The 21,106-nt window shown below is 44.6% G+C and overlaps 1 protein-coding gene across 1 annotated transcript in view; it reads left to right on the top strand.

Annotated features, from left to right (window-relative positions):
• LOC127235461 (rho GTPase-activating protein 22-like) overlaps positions 1–19,777 on the top strand; it is a 50,474-nt gene extending 30,697 nt beyond the window's left edge. The window contains exon 4 of the mRNA XM_051202765.1: positions 19,643–19,777. Coding sequence (XP_051058722.1) covers positions 19,643–19,777 — 135 coding nt within the window. The remainder of the gene's footprint in view (positions 1–19,642) is intronic.
• The last annotated feature ends 1,329 nt before the right edge of the window (positions 19,778–21,106 follow it).

Genomic DNA, 21,106 nt, shown 5'->3' with positions numbered 1-21,106 from the left:
AAGTCCTGATGAGCTTGGTCATAGTCAAACAAGGTCCATCTGGAGAAAGATAGTCCCCTCAAACACTGCATTTTCAGTATGGCAAGAACAGGAAGACGAGAAGCATGAACTCCCATGGATCAGAAAAACAACGCAGTGCAGCACCTGGGACAAGGAAACCCTGGAAAGGGAACTGAATAAGGCATTCGACCTCACAGGAAAATATATACAGACTCACTCTACATGACCACTCTGTTGTTCTTCTGTTCTGATGGCATGGCTCGCTGGAGCAGGTGAGCACCAGTCCCTGGGGCTGACAAAGTAGCTTGGAGGAAAGGTTAAACGGAGATGGTCTCTAAGTGCCTTTCTGACTCTCAAACTCAAAAGGGATGCCAGGAATGAAGACCTGGATTGAACTAGATCAGGATGATTTTCCAAAGCCACGTCCTATATGAGTCAAAACTGAGATTAGAGGAGAAGCTACTGAGCTCCACATCTTTCCAGAGTAGCACTCTCCCAGAATTTCATGGTTTGGGGATCATCATCGTCTTCAGCTGCCATCTTGGGCAGAGCATCTGAAACTTTGACTCCATGATGGACTGATGAAAGTCTCAAAGGAGACCCAGTTGGTAGTGGACACCATGGGGGCCTTGGAGATAGCAGCTCTCACAGGTCGTAGTTGGTCAGTAAACTTGTTCGAATCTCCTCTTCTCTCCTACCATCCCCATCCAAAACAGGTAAATAAGTTCCCAAAGTTCATGCTCCCAGGCAGGACAGTCCCACCACAGACCTAGGCACAGCATTTTCCAGTGGGGTCACTATGCCCAGAAGGAACACAGTGGTGCTTAAAGAAGAGGCACAGACACATACATAGCAGCCCTACTGTCATTCAGGACACCTCAGCAGTGACTGAGACAAGGCCATGACCTTGAGCTGACTGGCTGTTGATAGGTATCTGTTAGCAAGGCAGAGAAAAAAGTAAACTGTGAATCTTTCTTTGTTTAAAATGCCCTTGGAGACAACTTCAAATGTCTCTTTAGTGAAGGATTGCTGGATTCTTATAAAAAGAGAAGTATAGGGGCTGGAGAGATGGCTCAGTGGTTAAGAGCACTGACTATTCTTCCAGAGGACCTGGGTTCAATTCCTGGTACCTACATGGCAACTCACATGTAATTCTAGTTCCAGGGAACCTGATACTCATGGCAAAAAAAAAAAAAAAAACCAATGCACATAAAAAAAAAAAAAAAACACAGAAGTATCCATTATTTAGGTCTAAGTCTGAGAATTCATGTTTTTTATGGGATTCTTCTGTTTTCTATGTTTGCAGCCATTTAAGAACATATATATATATATATATATATATATATACATATATATATATATATAATCAGAATCTGAATTCTAGTCAAACAAGTCAAATTTTAAAAACAGCTATATATACTAAATTCAAATTGCCAACCACAGCAGCTCTCTTTTAAACAAATGTCCCCTACCTGTACCATGTCAAGGACAAAATATGAATGAAGTTGCTTTAAAACTTGACTTAGCTAAGTTGTGGCGGTGCGTGACTTTAGTCCCAGTACAGAAGAAGCAGGGGAAGGCGGATCTCTGTGAGTCTGAGGCCAACCTGGTCTACAGAGTGAGATCCAGAACAGCCAGGGCTACACAAAGAGACCCTGTCTAAAAATAACTTGTCTTACACTTTCCTGAAGCTCTGAGGCAAAAGTGGCAACACTAACTGGGAATATATTATAGTAATTACAAATTACTATAAGCAATAGTTATATGGGAATATACTGCCATTCCTCTAGGAAAGGAAACTGTCACTACTCAGCCACTTTATCTTCTAACACTGACCTCTGTGAGCTTCAAGTGGTGTCATGTGACTCAGGGGGGTGGGAGCAGGGGACTAGCAGTTCAAGGCCAGCCTGGGCTACGTAATAAGACCACCTCAAACAAAACCAATCCCCAACTTCTGTGTTTCCTCCAGTGTCACTGATCATTCATAAAAACAAAGCAACCTCCTCTTGGCTTACTAATTCAATTCAGCACAAGGCTCCTGGTCCCTCTTACAAAAGATCAATTCTTTGGCTTTAAGTTGAACCCAGTTAATTTACAATAATAGCTGGAAGGTTGTTGGTAAATCATGAGCTTTGTCAATTACTGGGAAGAAAAACATAATTGAATGGCATTGGGGCAGCAAGGAAGTATATCTTACTCATTGTTTAGCTGAGCATGACTTTCTTTGCATTAGCGTTTAGCTATTCTGGCTCTTTAGTGCATTGGTAGAATACTGAACTACTGCTCATCAACATAATTTAGGTGATGTGAGATGGCTTCTGTCAAGCTAATGACTTTTCTAGGCTGCCAAGAAAAATAGTTGTGTTCCCTAAAGAGTGTGCAGTGTTTGCAAAAGTTAGGAAGACTTCTGTCTCCTCAGCAAAAGGCAACAGGTGTTTTTGGCTGCAGCCAGCTCATCAAGTCAGGGTAGCTCGGCGGGGCAGGCGAGTGAAAAGTATATACTGTGCATCTCCAGTCAGCCTGTTCCCTGGTAATGTGGTAGCCTTCCTCTCAGATGCACCATATACCCCAGAGAAGCAGCATTGCTGTTGGTATTTCCAGAAACACTGTGTGACCAAAACCATTTCCAGCCAAGGGAGGGTCCCACTCACTTCTGGGTGGGCCGTTTGACTCAGCTGAGTACCTAAGATGTATTGTAGGCCAAACAAACTTCGTAAGACATATATTCCGACTCCATTTAGACTCTGGAAAACAATGGGTGTCCCATATATGCCCACAGGATTGCCCTCAAGTCCGTTTATTTTAGAATGAATTAGTTATTTCTGTGTTGCTGTAACAAAATATATCAGATACAATAACTAGAGAGGGAGGATTTATTGCGTTCACACAGGAGTCCCTTCTGCTGTACTGGGCTCTGTTGCTTCCCGCCCCTTGGTAAGGGAGACTGTTATGACAGTGACAGTGGCATTGTGTGGCAGAGGCTCCTGGCTGCATGGCGGGGAGGAAGGAGAGAGGGGAAGGGACAAACATTAGGGATAACCTTTCAAGGCACACCTCCAGTGACCTGGTTATTTCAGCTAGAACTCCCAACTGTTTGCCACTTCCCAAAACGATGCCACCATCTGGAGACCAAGTGTTCAATGCCTAAGCTTTTTGTGGGGGACACTTCATAGCCACACCATAACGCAGAGTGGGAGGGAGGCAGGTGGGAAATGCTTTGCAACCCAGAAAGTATGCTAAGAACGGTGGAAGAGAAGGGCCGGCCTGTGGTCTGGTGCTATCCGTATGAACAATGGAGAGACTATGTCCCCGTGGGTGTCTCATGGTGGGGGTCAAAGGCAAGACAGCTCCACCAAGGACTCCCAGCTCTGGTTCCAAACCCAACAGGCTGGCCCTGCAGAACTGAGGGTAGTGTACAGGAACAGATATTAACACTGATGTCCACTTGAGTCCTACATCAGAGAAAATTCCTGCAAGGTGTAGATGGTCAGCAGAGAGCTTCACACTTCCAGAGAAGCCCATAGCTGATGCCTGAGGATGCTGGTTGTCTCCGAACTCAGCTGCCTTGGCTGTGACATAGCTACCACACACCATGGGGGGTCAGGAGGAACTAGGCTTAGCCCAGGTTCCCTAGGACCTCCACTTGAAACACCGCATGTCAGGAGTCAAAGACCTTCCACCTTACCCAGTGAGCCAAGAAGGAAGTGGAGCCACTTCCATACTCTTAGGCCCTGGCTAGGCCATTCACAGGCTGGACATTTGGTGAGAGATAAGAGTTGTGTTTGTCCTGTGTGCCTCTAACCTGCCCACTGATGGTGCAGTAGCATCCTTCCCAAAAGCACCATATACTCCAGGGCACAGCATTGCAATAGGCCAGGAGGCATGGCACCCACTTGAACTTACATCAGCCCTTACCAGACTTTTTCCAATTTTCCAGTCCAAAACATCAGGCAGGGAGGGACATTCCTGACCACTGAAGATGAAGCCCAGAACCCACTCCCTATGACATGCCCTGCAGACCATCAGAGCCAGACTTTGTCAATTGGCACTTGTCCCCAATAGCACATTGCCATCCTTCCATTCCTTTTTAGTTCCCAATGTCCAGTCCTAGGAGCAAACAATAATCAGTATAGCTGTTCCTCTTTAGTACAGAGGATATACTTTAAGAACCCCATGAGTGCCTAAAGCTATAGATAGTCTAAAACCCATATGCACCAGGCATTGTCCTATATGTAAAAATCTGTGATGAAGTTTGACTTATAAATGAAGCATTGTCAATGAAGCATTCTCATAGGTTAATGGCAATAGAAAATAAAGTGGAATAATTAAAATATCATGCTGTAATTCAATCTCAAGCTTGAGGTCATTATAAAGGAAGGGTTTCTTAAACCCAGCTACTGTGCATACCAGTCAATTTAACAACTAAGATAGCCACTGAGTAGCTAACAGGAAGTGTGCTGCTCAATTTCTGTCAGCTTGACATAAGCATAGACATCTGGAAAGTGGGAATCTTAATTGAGAAATTGCCTGCATAAGACTGGCTTGTAATCAAGTCTTCCAGGTGTAGACATGATTAGTGGTTGATTGGGGGCAGGCAGCTCACTGTGGGTATAGTACCACCGGAAGCAAGTGTTCCTGAGCTGTGTAAATAAGCAGGTTGAGCATGCCATGAGCAAAGCAGTAAGAGGTGTTCCTCTATGGCCTCTGTGCTCCAGTTTCTAACTCCAGACTGGAGTCCCAGCCCTAAGGTCATTCAGTGATTGGCTAATTTGGAAGTGTAAGAGGAATGAACCATTTCCTCCCCAAGATGCTTTTGGTCATGATATTTCATCTCATCGACAGAAACCCTAAGACAGGAGGTTAGAGTATACTGCATGGATATGCTAGAAGAAGAGACTATTTGTCTGGCAGTGGTGGTGCACGCCTTTAATCCCAGCTCTCAGGAGGCAGAGACAGGCAGATCTCTATGAGCTCAAGACAAGCCTGGTCTACAAAGTGAATTCCAGGATAGCCAGAGCTACACAGAGAAACACTGTCTTGGAAAACGAGAGAGAGAGAGAGAGAGAGAGAGAGAGAGAGAGAGAGAGAGAGAGATCATTCACATGCTATGTGACATGGAACAGGAGAGCTTGGGAGTACTTCAAGCTATTTAATTTAAAAGCACACAGTTTCCTGGGTGGTGATGGCCCACACTTTTAATCCTAGCACTTGGGAAGCAAAGGCAGGTATATTTCTTGAGTTCGAGGCCAGCCTGGTCTACAGAGTGAATTCCAGGACAGCCAGGACTATGCAGAGAAACCTTGTCTTGAAACACACACACATACACACACACACACACACACACACACACACACACACACACACACACACACACCATTTTTAAATGTTTATTTATGATCCACTTCATATTTCCAAACTGTGGTTGGCCAAATATTTCTGAAACTTCAGAAAATGAAATGGAATAAGAGGGGACTGTTGTTTTATTAAGAAGCTTTACCAATGGGAAAATATATTGTTTAATGGTGCTACTGCTCAGAATTTTGTGTGTGTGTGTGTGTGTGTGTGTGTGTGTGTGTATGGGTAAGTAGTTCAAGACATCAACATTTATTTTCTCAAAATAATATCTCATTAGTTAACATAACCAACACTAAAGTCCTCTGATAAACATACCAAAAGTTTACCTTTCTTTGGAGCAACATCGGCTGTGGATCCAGGGTTCAGCTGTTTCTATGGCCTCCCAGGTTGACCCAGCAGGGAAGGGAGAGAGAAAAAGAGAAGGTCATGGGTGTGTCTGAAAGGATGTTTGAAGTTAGTGTTGTCATTTCTGCCTTCTAGGTCTACTGGCAGAGCCTCACCAGGTGTCCCCACCCTCAGACTTCTCAGAAACAGTAGTAGAACCTTCTCCAATCCTGTTATGAAATGGCATGTCCTTTTGCCTCTCCCCCTCCTGCTGGGGCAGGATAAACATTAGAGACTTTAGGGAAATCCCTGGCTTATCATTCTACTCCACTAGCTAAATAGCACCCTGAGATGCAACTCAGCATCCTAACTCAGGCTGCCCCTGAGGCCAGACTCTCAGCCTATGAGCTCTTTCTAACACAGAACAGCATGCCCTGACAGTGACGGGGTGGGAGGGGACCCCAAGGTGCTGTTGAGACCATTGGTGCAGCCACCTTCCTACCTTAGATAGGGCACCTCTTGGGATTTGGGGAAAGATTGTTAACTTCGAGGTCTGGGGGTCCTTGAGGGATCTACCAATGCCCCATGCCTAGACGCATCCTTCAGTTTAGCTGGATTTTTCAATGGTTCATAGCTGGGTTGGTAATGACCAGCTGGGGAATTATAAGGTATGGGGAACCCCAAACTCTGTTCCACAGAACAACAGTCTGTTCTTGGGACTCTGATCCTGAGGCACTCTCCAACGTGGGTCTAAGATTTTTCCATTAAAAAAAAAAAAAAAAAAAAACAGAAGAAGCTCCAAGACATGGTGTGGAATGCAGTGCTTCCCTGGGCCAGCCCTGGTATGCAGATGAGAACATCTGGAGTCTTTGTTGAAATGAGGACAGTCTTAGCAAAGACAGACAACCTAATTGCCCCTACTCCTCAGGGACATGAGTGTCTCATCCAAACACTCATTTGTCTCTGCCCTTCCATGTGCCTGCCTGGGTCTCTGCCTCATGGAGGGTGATGGCTCCTGGCCATGGGCCTGGATGATAAGGAGGGAGGGAGGCTGCTTCCCTGCTTGGCAATGAGATTCCTTCAGGTTTGTGTTATTTGTGTCAAGTTCAGAGAGATCTGGTTCCTGGCTAGGTGTCAGATGGGTAAAACTTTTGAAGATGGATCTGAGGCCCCATCAGAATTCCAGCAGATAAGGAACCTGAGTGATTGCACTCTGAAACCTGCCTGCCCTTCTGCAAGATGCTGCCTCTGAGGGCTTATCATTCTGCTTCATTAGAGGGACTTTGCACAGTCAAGGTGAAAAATGAAGACTTCCCAGAAAGCCTCCCTTTACTATATTTGAGCTGAGCTAGGATTGCAAAGACTTTAACACTAAGGCAAACCCCAGGGTCCAGGGCAGTAGGGCAGCTACAGCCATCTCAGGCCCTACAGTGAGGCCCTGCAGACTATATCGTAAACTCTAAAGAAGGACCCTATCCTCGGCATCTCAGACTCCCCAGATCTGTATCTTACCTTGTTTCATGACACATGAAGAATGGTAATGGGGCGGGCAGAAATGTTTTCATGTCTAAAGGTCAGAAAACTAGGCCTAAGTCTATCAAGCCTTACATGGGTAACACCCATGTAAGGGGTAATGCTACAACATGACAAACCTCATAGTGTTTTCTAAAAATTATTTTTGTTATTTTATGGTGTGGGTGATTTGATTGCATATTGTCTGTGCACTGTGTGTGTGTGTGTGTGTGTGTGTGTGTGTGTGCATTGATGGCAGAGACCAGAAGAGGAGGCTGGAACTCCCCTAGAACTGGAGTTACAGATGGTTGTGAGACACCAGTATGGGTGCTAGGAATCAAACCTGCATCTTTTGGAAGAGCAGCCAGTGCTCTTAACTGTTGAGCTATCTCCACACATCCCCTGATAATAGTTCTTTGGCGTGTGTGTGTGTGTGTGTGTGTGTGTGTGTGTGTGTGTGTGTGTGTTCTGCATCCTACAACATTTGATCACAAGCAAACTTGACCATTTAACTAAATAACCACAGCAATCCTCTCTCCAGATGCTGGACCCAGAACTGTCCAAGAATTAGCTCAGGAAATTCTCAAAACACCCCCACATTACTGGGTAGGAAACTGAGACTCTGTGGGTGACCTGGAGGTGACCTCTAAGTCCCAATCATAAGACTGTTCAACAATGCCTTTTCTGTTTGTTTGTTTTTCATGACAGGGTTTCCTCTGTGTAACAGTCTAGCTGTCCTGGAACTCACTCTGTAGACCAGGCTGGCCTCGAACTCACAGAGATCCACCTGCCTTTGCCTCCTGAGTGCTGGGATTAAAGGTGTGCACCACCACCGCCTAGCAGTAAAGCCTTTTTTTTTTTTTTTTTTTTTTTTTTGAGAGGTCCTATGCACCTGCACAGCCCAGCTTCAACCCAGGTCCTCTGAGCACCCCATCCCATCAATACTCAGAGGCATCTAGAGGAAGATGTCTCTACAGCATTCCACAGAGAGGGAAACACTAGGTAAAGCAGACTTTGTCCCAGTACCTAATATCAATAGGTAGTTTGCCAGCCTTGAGACCTGACCTCTCTGAGGATAAAACCTTGGAGGTTTCCATGTGAGCCATATTTTGGATACAATGCTTGCTTGTCTTTCATGAGTTAAGTTCTGGGTGTGAGACATTTGACTAGAGACAGGCAGAATTCTACCACTCTGCAGACTCTGGTCCAAGGATGGGCAGGGGGAACCATCACTTAATTTTAGTCTGAGGAAAGTTGAGAGGCCTGCCACACTAAGTGTTCACAGATGAAAAGGCTATTATTCTCTGCTTGGAAGTGATGGATGGACATTCTGGATTACAGAAGGGTTGAACAGGCTGGCCTACTCCTGACATGAAAAAGGATGTGCAGTCAGTGGGTGATGGGAGACTCATGCCAAGAGCCCATTACTCTGGCCTGAGCAGCACTTCAGGAATTATCTAACTGCCCTTTCCTTTCTTGAATGTTAATATTATTTAAACGTTCTTATCTGGACGCAAACATTACAGGGTAGAACATCAAAAGCATCTCACCACTACCTCCTAGGGCATAAGAATTCTGTGACCTTCCTGAACATAGTTGACCCTCCCTATTTGAGGGCTGTGCATATGCACCTGACTGTAGATGAAAAACGTGGTGAGCCTTCATCCAGTAGCTGATGGAAGCAGAAGCAGACACCCACAGCTAAACACTGAGCCAAACTCCTGGAATCCAGTTGCAAAAAGGGAGGAGTGAAGAGCAAAGGGGTCAAGACCAGACTGGAGAAACACACAGAAACTTCTGACTTGAACAAGGGGGAGCTCATGGACTCCAGACTGATAGGCGGTAAACCAGCATTATACCAACTCAGACGCCCTGAATGTGGGGGCTAGTTAGGAGGACTGGGCAGTCTATGGGGCCTCTGGTAATAGATCAGTATTTATCCCTCGTATAGGAATGGACTATGGGAGCCCATCCTACATAGAGGGATACTTTCTCAGCCTAGACACACGAGGGAGGGTCTAGGCCCTGCTCCAAATGATATGACTTTGATGACTCCCCATGAAAGGCCTCACCCTCCCTGTGGAGCAGAAAGGGGACATAATGGGGGTTGGGGGGAGGACAAGGGAGAATGTGGGAACTAGGATTGACATGTAAAACAAGCTTGTTTCAAATTTAAATTTAAAATACTATGAAAGAAAAAAAAAACATGGAGAAGACAAGTGGTTATGCCTGTATAGACATAATCATGAATGAAAACATGTTTGTTTTCATTCTCCAAACAATATTATATGACATCTGTTTACATATCATTTTCACTGTGTTGGGTTTTATTAGGAATCTAGAGACAGTTTAGTATGTATTGGAAGACATGCATATGTCTTACAAATCCTAAAATATAAACATTCATTCACAGTGTGTCCATGGGGCTACTCAAGCTCCATTCCTAAAGCCATTGATCCCATTCATGGGGGCTCCACACTATCCATTAATCACTTTCCAGCGGCCCTCACCTCTTAGTTTTAATATTTGGGGTACTAGCTTCCAACATAGAAATTTTGGGGAAACTCAACACTCAAACATTTGCATGTGTTTATTATGCTATGAATTTCTTGTTAATACCCTTTGCCTATTTTTCTGTTTAGTTGTCTTTTAGGAATAAAGTTTATTTATGCCAACATTGCAAAATACTTTTATTTCAGTGTGATAGCATATAAAATTATTGAGATATTTTATATTCTTCATACTGCCTTTGAAATCTGTTTACTATGTATCTCAATTTATATACCAAATTTTTATCAAAACTACTTGATTTGAAGGGTGAGGGTGTGGCTCAGTAGCAGAATACTTACATAACATGCTGGAGACCCTGGTTTTAACCCCCAGAACCACAAAAAAAAAATAGAAAAAGAAAAGAAAGAAAAAAGGAAAGAAAGGAAACTAACTACTTGAGATACTGTTAGATTTCATAAAATATATATATATATATATGAAATAGATTCACAGACCAGTGGTCCAAACAGATGCCTCCCCTCAAAGATGTCATAATCATCTGAACAAATGAATGTGTTCTATCCTGTGGAGGGGGGATTATGGATGTATTAATGCTGCAGTGACGTGCGCACGCGCGTGCGTGCGTGCGTGTGTGTGTGTGTGTGTGTGTGTGTGTGTGTGTGTGTGTGTGTGTTCCTTTGTCACTCTCCACCTGCTCTGCCGAGGCAAGTTCTTTCTGAACCTGGGGCTCATGCTTCAAGCAGGCTGGAAGCCAGCAAGCCCCTGTGACCCTTTCTCTGTCCCACCTCGGGGCTAATGTTAAAGGCATTTGACAGGGAACCTGACATGTCATTTGTCATGTGGGTGCTAGGGACCAAACTCTGGTACTCTGATTGTGGAATAAGCACTCCTAACCACTGAGCAATCCATCCCTATTTTTAAATTTTTACTTAATTAACAAACATGGTGTGTGTGTGTGTGTGTGTGTGTGTGTGTGTGTGTGTGTGTGTGTGTGTGTGTGTGTGGAGGAGCACTGTGAAGGACAGAGATCAACTTTACATGAATTCTGGGAATCAAACTTGCCAGCAGAGTTTCACAGAAAGTGTCATGGTCTTGGCCCAATGTTGAATTTCATACAGTCTTCTAAGTGTGTAAACACACTCTGGCTTGGTGTCCGACTTTGTTCATTCACAATACTAAAAGATCTATTTGTGGGGCTGGAGAGATGGCTCAAGTTTGCTTACCTTCTGTAACTCTAGCTCCAGGTACACCTAATACCTGACCTCCATGAGCATTTGCATTTGCACACATGTTTGTGCTCATGCATGTGTGTATGTGCACATATACACACACGTACACACACATACACACACACTAATGAAATAAATCAATAAAGCATGCAGTACACTCACAAACAAGCACAAATTGTATTAAATAATTCAAACCAAAAAAGAGGCACCTGTCTTCAACCAGTTTTAAAAATAATTTCACAAAGGGGATAAAAAGAAATACAAGATTAGGCCTTTCACACAGTAAAGGTATCTCCACATTTACTTTGTTTGTTATGATTGAATCTTTTTCTTTTTTTTTTTTTTTTTTTAACCCAACTGTTAGATTGTGGATGAGGCAGGTAGCTCAACAGGACACTGAAGCAGATTACTGAGGACTAGGCAGTTTAGTTATTAACCCATGGACACACAGACTGAGAAGTACTTGGGAGGCAGAGGCAGGCAGACATCTGTGAGATCCAGGCCATTGAGGCTACATAGTGAGACCTGTCTTTAAGAAAACAAAACTGTTCAAATATGGATTGAGCTATTTACTGTCTATTCTGTTTCATTGATGAATTTGATGTCAACGTATCATTTTGGTCATTAATTATACTTTTACAATAAGTCTCATTATGAAGTAATAGTTCCAGATCTCCAATTTTGCTGCTCGGTTTCAAAGTTGTCTAGCTATTCTAGGTTCTTTGTGGTTTTCTGTGAAATTTGGAATTACTTGATCGATCTCTACAAAAGTGCCTACTGAAATTTTGACTAGGACTTCACTGAATATCTAGATCCTCTTGGATGGTAGTGGCACCTTGGCAACAGCAAAGTTTCCACAATGGACATAATATACGTCCCATCTGTATAGCCTGTCTTTTATTTCTCCAGGCAACAGTTTATGATTTTCAGTGCACAGATCATAAATGTCTTTTATCATAATCATTCCTAAATATTTTAGATTTCTTATGCTGTTTCAGTTTTTCCAGATTCCAATTATTTGTTGCTACTGTATAGAAAATCAATACTGTAGATTTGGATTTACCTTGTATCTTGCAGCTTTGAGGAACCTATTTGTTCTCGTAGCTTTTGTGAGATTTTTACATGTAGACAGTTATGCTGCCTTTGAATACAATCTTACAACTTCCCCTCCAGTATGGGTGATTTTTCTGCCTTTCTTGTGCTTTACTATACCATGCAAGCCTCCAGCTCAATGACTGGTAGGCATGTTAAGAGAAAACATAACTTCTTGATGCACTGCCCAGGTTGACTTCAACCTGGAGATATTCCCACCCTAGCAAACCATGTTCGTGGTGGCACATGCTATTCCTGAAACATGAGAAGTCTATGTACTTTCTACACCTAGGGTCACCGTCTTCAGTTTATTTTTTAGTAACTTGTGTGTGTATATCTGTGTGTACACAGATACACACATGTATTCATGTGTGTGCATGTATGTGGCAGAGGCCAGGGGTTGACAACCTTGGTTTTTGACACAGAGTCTCTCTCCCTAAACCTGAACTTGGTGATTCAGATAGACTGGCTGTCCATCAAGCCCCAGGGATCTTGCTCTCTCTATCGATCATGGCACTAGGATTGCAGACACATATGATCATGCTTGGTTTTCCTATATGGGTTCTGGAGTATCAAACTCTGGGCTTCATGCTTGTGCGGAAAGCACTTTACCAGACAAAACATCCCTCTAGCTCATTGTCATTATTGTAACATTTCATTGTAGAGGTCTCTCTTCTCTTGGTTAAGTTTACTTACAGGTATTTATATTTTTTATTACAGGATCTCATGTATGAACACCCTAATTTTTATTTATTTAGTTAGTTATTTTGGTTTTGTGTTTTGGTTTCTTGTGGCTTGGGTTTTTTGTTTTGTTTTGTTGTTGTTGTTGTTGTTGGTTGGTTGGTTTGGTTTTGTTTTGTTTGGTTTTTTGAGACAGGGCTTCTCTGTAAACCTGTCCTGAACTCACTCTGTAAACCAGGCTAGCCTCAAACTGACATCGATCCGAGTGCTGGGATTAAAGGCATGTGCTACCAACACCCAATGAGACAGAGTTTCTCTGTGTAGCCTTGGCTAACCTGGAACTCTCTATAGACCAGGCTGGCCTCTGCCTCCTGAGTGCGGGGATTAAAGGCATGAGCTACCACTACCTAGCTCTTGATCTTACATTTTTAAGCTATGGTTGAATTGTATAGTTTTATTTTAATTTCTTAGCAAATTTATTAGTTGTATTTTCTACATTTTGTATGTTAATTTTGTTTCCTGCACCTTTACTGAAAGTGTTTTTTTCAGATCTGTAAGTTTTCTGGAAACAGAGAACTGACTTTGACAAGTTATCTTCTGACCTCCCTACACAATAAATACATGTATAAAAATCAAGTAATAAAAGTTTTCTTGTGTAGCCTGTAGGATTTTTTTAAGTACAGATTTGTGTCATTTGCAAATTGGGATAATTTAACTTCTTCCTTTCCTTTGGTAACCCTTTCTTTTTTTTATCTTATGGCTAAGATTTTGACACCAATATGGTAAGAGTCTAGAAACTGGTCACCCCTTTAGTTTTTATCCAATATTATTTTCCTGCCAACAGATTGTCTCTAGCAGTTCTTTTAGTTAAGCGTACTGGTGATGAATCCTTTCAATCTTTGTATATTTTTTAATTAATTCATTTTTATTTTATATGTGTTGTTTTGCCTGCCTGTGTATCTGTGTAAGGGTGTGGGATCCCTTGGAACTGAAGTTACAGACCATTGTGTGCTTAGGAATGAACCTGGGTCGTCTGGAAGAGCAGCTGGTGCTCTTAACCATTGAGCCTTCTCTCCAGCCCTGCATCTTTGTATATTTTTAAGGGTTTTATGTAACTTACACTTTTGAAGGTTATTTTCACTCAGTTCAGACGTTGCTTGTGTGGTTGTTGATTTAGTGTGTTTGTGCATGCTCCTCCTACCTCACAAATGTTGCTAGGCTGGCTTCTCGCTTGCGTTGATTCTGGTGAGAAGTCTGTTCCCATCCTCCTCTTTGTTCCTCTGACCATATTGTGTCATTATGTGCTGGCTGCTGTTAGGAGTCCCTCTTCAACAGTAGGTTTGAGCATTTTGATTCTGCTGTGGTTTCATGTACATTTTTACTTCAGCTTGTTTCCTGTACTTGGGAATTATTGGAGTTCGTGAATCTATGGGTTTGTTTTCGTCCATTTCTCCAAACATCTTTCAGTCTTCTCCCTTCTGTAAAGGTAATTACATACATGCTTGATTGTTCAAAATCATTCCACATCTCACTAATACTCTCTCTTACATGTTTTTTTTTTTGTTTGTTGTTTAAAGACAGATCTCATGTAGCCCAGCTAACCTGGGTCAAGAGGGACCTTGAATTTCTAACGCTCTTGCCTCCACCTCCCAAGGGCTGTGATTACAGGCAACGACTATCACAGTTAGTATTAATAAGTAATACTAACTTAGTCTTGAGGATCAGACCGAGGGCCTCATGCATCTTAGGCAAGTGTTCTGCCAATTCAGCTAAATTCCCAGGCATTTAAACTGTTTTAAAACTTATCTTTTCTCTGGGTTCCTGATTTCAAGAACTCTAAGTATGTTTTCCTCTATAGAGTTGAATTATAGTTAATCCTGCCTGCTGCATTTGTCACTCACACCCTACTTTGTGCCTCGGGGAGTCTGAGTCTGTTTTATAGCTTCCGTTGAGTGGTCTAGTGTGAAAATATATCTCTGGTCTTCTTCGGGCCGTCAAGTTTCTGTATCTAACTGTCTCCTTATAAAGCCTCGGGACTATTCAACTAGTGCACCTCCAAATTCCTGCCCCACAGAAGCTGTCTGACAAAATACCACTGTAGTTTTCAGCTCTAAGTTCTGGGCATATTGGGTAGCAGTAGATAATCAAATACACACCGAATTTGGTATAGTAGACTTTCAGAATTTCAAATATCACACCCTAAGTTACCCATTATGCGGTTTAGGCACATAAGATGGAATATGGGTAATCACCAAACCACTTTTCTTCAGCCTAAGGGGTTTCTGGGGTTTGCATTTATTATTATGTCGTATAGATGATGGATTTTTATTTTTGGGTGGCTTTACTTTTGTGTTTGCTTTTGGAACAGGGTCTCTCTGTGTATTGTGATTGTCCTGCAAATCACTATGTAGACCATAGTGCTGGCCTTGAACTACCAGAGATCTGCCTGCCTCTACCTCCCTGGTTCTGGGATTAAAGGCATACACCATCATGCTTGGGTAGATGATGGATTTTTAATTTGCTGTTGTTTTTGAAATATACTCTCTCCCAAAAGCTCCTCGACTGGGGTTGTGCTATACACTTCATAGAGCTCTGTTTTTTGTAGGCAGAACTTGTGGTCTGGGGTCCTGTGTGCTTTGGCAGGTCTCCCTGGAGGCTGGGGGAGCTAGGGGAGCTGGTGCAGGCCCTGTGGTGGAGACAGCAGCAGTCCTGGCTGTGGGAACCTGCTGGAGACAGACAGAATGCAGTGTTCTTAGTTCATGAGTCATCTGTACCAATAGACTATGGAAAGATGGAGCTAGAGATGAGCAAAGTCAGCTGCAGCTTCTAGGGATGAGCTCAGACCTGCAGGCTGAGCAAACCTACCAACAGCCAATGGCCGTGAGTTCAGACCCAGGGGAAGGAGGAAGTGCCTTGGAGCTTGTGTGTTCTGGCTGTGTGCCCATGGGCTTTCAACCAACAGTGCCACTGTAATGCAGGCTATGAGCTATGAGTCTGGCCCCTTCCAGAGCCAAAGTGCCCAAGCCCTGGCCCTACATTATTGGAAGAAAACCAGCTGGACCCTGTTAATGTTTATTTTGGATACTACCCTCAAGAAAAATCCCAGGACCTTTGTGGTTGTTGCATTGTCAAGAGGATGGAAGCAGATATCCATTGCCCCTATGACCTGCATGTGCAAGGCACAGGATTTCAAATGCAGCTCCACTCTCTGGGGTAGATTGTAGTGGGATATTCACTTTGTCGCCTTCTGTGGCACTGACCACACTGATTGGGGGTGGAGCCAGGGCGGAAGTGACCTGAGAACTAAATCGGAGGAGGCGTGGGGGAATGCTCTCTTGAAAGCCGCAGGGGGACAGGAAGACTTCCGGAGGAATTCTTGTAAGCGATACCTGGTGTCAGAAGTGGGATACGAACCCATGCCTCCATTCGAGATCGTGGTTTAATAAGGATCAGGATAAACAATTAGGCCGAACGGATCCTCCTGTCCCCCTGCGGCTTGCAAGAGCGCATCCCCCCTCCTCCCTCCCCCCCCCCGCCTCCTCTGACTTAGTTCCCCAGGTCACTTCCGCCCTGGCTCCAACCCCCCCTTGAGTGTGGTCAGTGCCACAGAAGACGACAAAGTGAATATCCCACTCCAGTAGATCACAAGCCATTGCCTTGTCACCATGGCCCCATGGAGTCCATGTTATTGTTCTACGGGTTAGCAAATTTAGGAGAGGACTAAACTCAAAGGAAAAGCACCAACCCTTGACTGACCTAGACCAGCTGCCCTCAAGGCATATTCCTGAAGCCACCAACATCAGAAAACTAGGCAGAAATAAAAATTCAGCTACTTTCTCCAGAACCATGGAATTCAGCTTTCCAGGGTGGAGTCCAGTACTCCTCTGAACAGACAGGCCCATGGTGAGCAATTCATTCATCCACAGTTAAATCAGCTGTAAGAAAAGCAAAGGTAAGGACTGGGCACACATCTGCATCTCTTTTCAACTGGCTTCCTTGACTGTGCCCTGTCCTCCGAGGTGACCATGTGGCAAACACTATAGTGAATCTCTTCCCCAACTCCACACTCAGTGACATTGTGAACCTGGCCATGAAGGGAAAAGACCTGTGTTCTACAGAGAATGGCAAACGTGTAAACTGGGTGCTCTGTTTTCTTTACTGTCAAACAAGCCCATAACTCTGTGCTTCAGCAAGCTCTGGGGTCGCTTGGGAGGCAAGCCCAGGTTTACACTGGGATGTCTGGTAGACACCTTACAAGCACTTTCATTCCAGTACTAACACACATCACAATCCCAACCAGGAGAGCAGGCTTCTTGGGACCACCACACCCTGCTCCATCTAACCCCAAAATAAAAGCTTCACTCCCAACTTTTAGGAAGATTGGGGTATTGAGTGAAGCCACAGGTTGGTGCTAAGGTCCCTTGCAGTGATGGGGCCACTCAGGGATTCATTGGAGTACAAAGGGACTCCTGGATACCAGAGTCCCCTTCTGGGTCTCCCACAGTGGCTTAAGCTGAACTGGTGGAAAGCTGCTGTCTCAAAGGTGGGGTGCAGAGTGGGCAGGTGGGAACTCATATCCCAGCTGACCCTTGCTTGCAGCATAGATGTAAGCCTGCATTTTGCCTCTCTCACCTCAGTGCAAGGAGATAGCAAAGCAGCACCTGCCCCACAAATTCAGTCAAGTAGGTTTGAGAGCCAGGAACATTGTACCAGTTCCCACAACAGGAGCTATTTCTGCAGTTTCCTTTACCCTCAGTGGAAAGTAACATTAGTGAAGATATTGCTACTCCCATTGTGTGGATGATGGTTATTGAGGAACAGGGAAAATGCACAGCAAAGTACCCCATCAGAGTCAGTTACCAAAACAGCAAGCCCGGAGAGTCAGTGATGGACTTTGCACACGCCCTCTCAATGAGCACGTTCCCGCATCCTGGGGCTGCTGTCCTAATTTATTCCCTGTAGCTCCACGTTCCTTAGCAAGAACACAACCAGTAATTCAGTTACAGCAATTGCCAGCTGGATCCCTGGCTTATTGCTATAATTTCCTAGAGCAAGCATCTGTGGGTACAGACCCCATTCTGCCTTGATGTTGCTTACACGAGAGCATTTCCTTATGTCCCCAAGCACAGATGCCAGCAGACATAAGGCTCCCATTTCCCTTCTATGGTCAGGATCTGCCAGAAAAGGCCTGACTCAGCTGCAGGCTAATGCTTCATCTTTCTATCTACCCCACCCCTACCATCCCCACTAGCTTCCTTATCTGCACAACAGGACTACAGTCCCCCATGGGGATGTTGTGAGGACACACCAAAATGTTACTGGCCCAGGAGGAGAGTGTCTGCTCACAAGCATAGGGGTGGGGATGGGAAACAGTGACACAGACACTGGGCTTCTCAATGCAGATTTGTGGCTATACCCCCCACCTGTTCTGGAGCCCAGACATAATAGAGAGATTCGCTTAGCTAACACAAAGTTCTCACTCCTTGAGCTGTGGCACCTGGGAGACAGAGGCAGACATATCTCTATGAATTCAACGTGATCTAAATAGTGAGTTCCAGATCAGCCGGGGTTACATAGTGAGACCATGTCTCAAAATAAAGCACACACTGTGTGGCAGGACCTACGCTAAGGACATCCCAGGTACTAATTCATTTAAGCTCAGAACAGCCCTACAAGGAACTAGTAGGATTCCCAATGCACAGATACAGAAACCGAGGTTCAGAGAAGTGACACAATTTACCAGGTTTGAACCTGGAGAGCTGACTGCAGGAGTGGAGTCCTGCAGAGGATAGAGAGGATAGAAGCATATGTAGTCAAGACACATGGGGTCTAAATTAAGCAAAGCTGAGCGTGTGTGACATGAAGGAACTCCTCCAGAGAGAAAGAGGGCTCTTGCTAGCCTGTGGGTGCAAGAAGCAATACCTCATCTCTTTGGGGAGGACTTACCAAGAAGGAATCTGGCTTATGGAACTCTCCTGAGAAGTGAGGGTCAACGTCACGTTATATAACATACAGACTGAGCTTCAGAAAGGGCATCCAAGGGATCCTGGAGCCAATACACTGTGAATTCCAAGGGACGACCGTGCTTGCCTATGACACAAAGATGGCACCCTGTAGGCTGGTGACTTCGTGCATGTTGGTGACTCCTATTCTGTAGGCAAAGAAGTAAAACCTCAGGCTGAACATGCAGCTCAATGGGAGAGCATATGCCTAGAGTATGAGAGGTTTGATCCCAGGTTTGATCCACAACCCTGCAGTGGAAATCTCTTAATAATTGATTAAGCTGGGCATGGTGACACATGACTTATATCCCACTACTCCGGAGGCAGAAGCAGGCAGATCTCTGATTTTGAGGTCAGCCTGATTTACTTAGTGAGTTCTAGAACAGCCAAGGCTACACAGAAAAACCCTGTCTCATAAAAGCCAAAATAATTATGATTAATAATAATAGTAAATCAAATACACATATAAAACCAAGAAAAGAATGAATGAAATTTCATTCAGGCCATGGCAGATTGGATTCACATAGACGTGTGATGTTGTCTATTCCCGATGCCACCTCCAAGGCTCTTGAACACCAGCCTTCCTCTCTCTTACTCTCCACACCTGGGGCCCTACAGGAGGCAACAGTGAGCCTTGGGATAGGGAGGTGAGGGGATGGAAGAGCCCCCAGCCCTGTCCTCCTGGCCACAGTCTTGGTTTGCCTTGTCTTGCACTGGGAAGTCATGGCCCACCCCTTGTTGGAAGAGCTTCTCCCATCCTCCAACTGTGTGTGCATATGGGGGGGGTCCTCTGTGCCTGGTCCCATGCCCCAGAAAGGAGACACATACTCCTCCCTGGTACTCAGTCTGCCTTGCCCTGTCCTACACCACCCTCCACTCCAAGGAGCCCTTTCCCAGCCTTCACAGGTTTCTTATTTGTGTTTGTCTCTGTTTCAGGGATTTATTTCTCTACAAGGGACACAAGTGACCGAACTTCTTCCAGACCCTGAGGACCCGGGGAAGCACTTGTTTGAGATCACACCAGGTAGGCCCAGGGGTTGTTGTGCCACTGGGGTCCTGGTGGCCCCATAGAGGCATGACTATGCTCCTGCCCCCACAATCCTATTTCTTGCAGGACTGACACTGTCCCCAAGCTAAGACAGAAATTTGGGTCCAAGCTAGGAAAACTGGGGGGGTAAGAAATAAGAAAATCCAATCTGTTGTTTGGATAATTAGTTGTTGGATAAGAGAAAATGACCCTTTGATGACAGCTCCTCATGTTATGGTGAACACCCCAGGCATAAATTATATTGTTGCTACTTCATAACTGTAATTTTGCTACTGTTACAAATCATAATGTGAATCGAATTATAACGTGAATATACGATATGTAGGATATCTGGTATGTGAATCCCAAAGGGTTGGGAACTGCTGTCTTGGGGGGAAGATGCAAACATACATATGGAAATAAATCACAGTCAATTGTTTGTCGGTTTGGAAGACCACCATAAGGCTTCTTGTGACTCCCAAAGCAGAATTCCAGTACACCAGGAGAGAAACACTTCCCCACAGACCCATTGTCCTGTTAGCAGTAACAGGACAGGCTCTCACAGTTTCAGGTTGTCCAGTGTGGTCCTTACTGAACTAAATATGTGTCTACCAGGTACCCACTGTCACAGCAAGGCCCTTTTTGCCAGTGTTTTTATTTCTCTTGACCTCCACCAGAATCAGAACCCAAATAGGTTATGGGCATTGTGTTTTAGAGGTGGTCCCCCCAAAGCATGAGGAAGGACACAGCGAAAGGGTTAGCCAGGCTGTGCTAGTGAATGAACCAATGTAATGACACCCAGCTGTCTCAAGGGGACCATCTGAGATGCTGCAGGATGGGCCTCAAAGGGGCCTTTCCCAGTTAATGGGTGGATGGAGGCATTCCCACCAACTACCACCAGTGAGCCATTGAGAGATACGCCCTGTGGGTTAACCCTGGCTTTTCTGGACTGTCTTATGTATGGACCAAATGTTTGTGGACAGAGGTCTTTGAAGACAATTGCAGATACTTGAAAGAGACTACTGGGGATTGCAGGGGTGGGGGAGCTGACAGGACACTTCTGGGAAGCACCGAGTTTTCCAGATTCCATGGGGGAGAATCTGTGAGCCAGTAAATTTACAATCACAGAGAAGTATAGTAGGAACCCTCAAACACCATGAGGAAATGACCTGGCTTTTGTTCTCCACCAAGGGGTAAGATGAGCCCAGGCTGAGAAATCTTCAGGACACCACCCTGGGGATTCTGGAAAAAAAGAGGCAAAGTGAAAACACAATATATACTTCTCAGCTGGGTGTTGTAGCCCATGATGTTTTTAGTTTTTCAAGACAGAGATTCTCTGTGTAACTGCTCTGGCTGTCCTGGAACTCACTCTG

The sequence above is a fragment of the Phodopus roborovskii genome, unplaced genomic scaffold, assembly GCF_943737965.1.
Source record: "Phodopus roborovskii unplaced genomic scaffold, PHOROB, whole genome shotgun sequence".
Lineage (NCBI taxonomy): Eukaryota > Metazoa > Chordata > Mammalia > Rodentia > Cricetidae > Phodopus > Phodopus roborovskii.
Note: the sequence above shows the minus strand (reverse complement) of the source record. Positions and strands in the feature narration are given on the sequence as shown.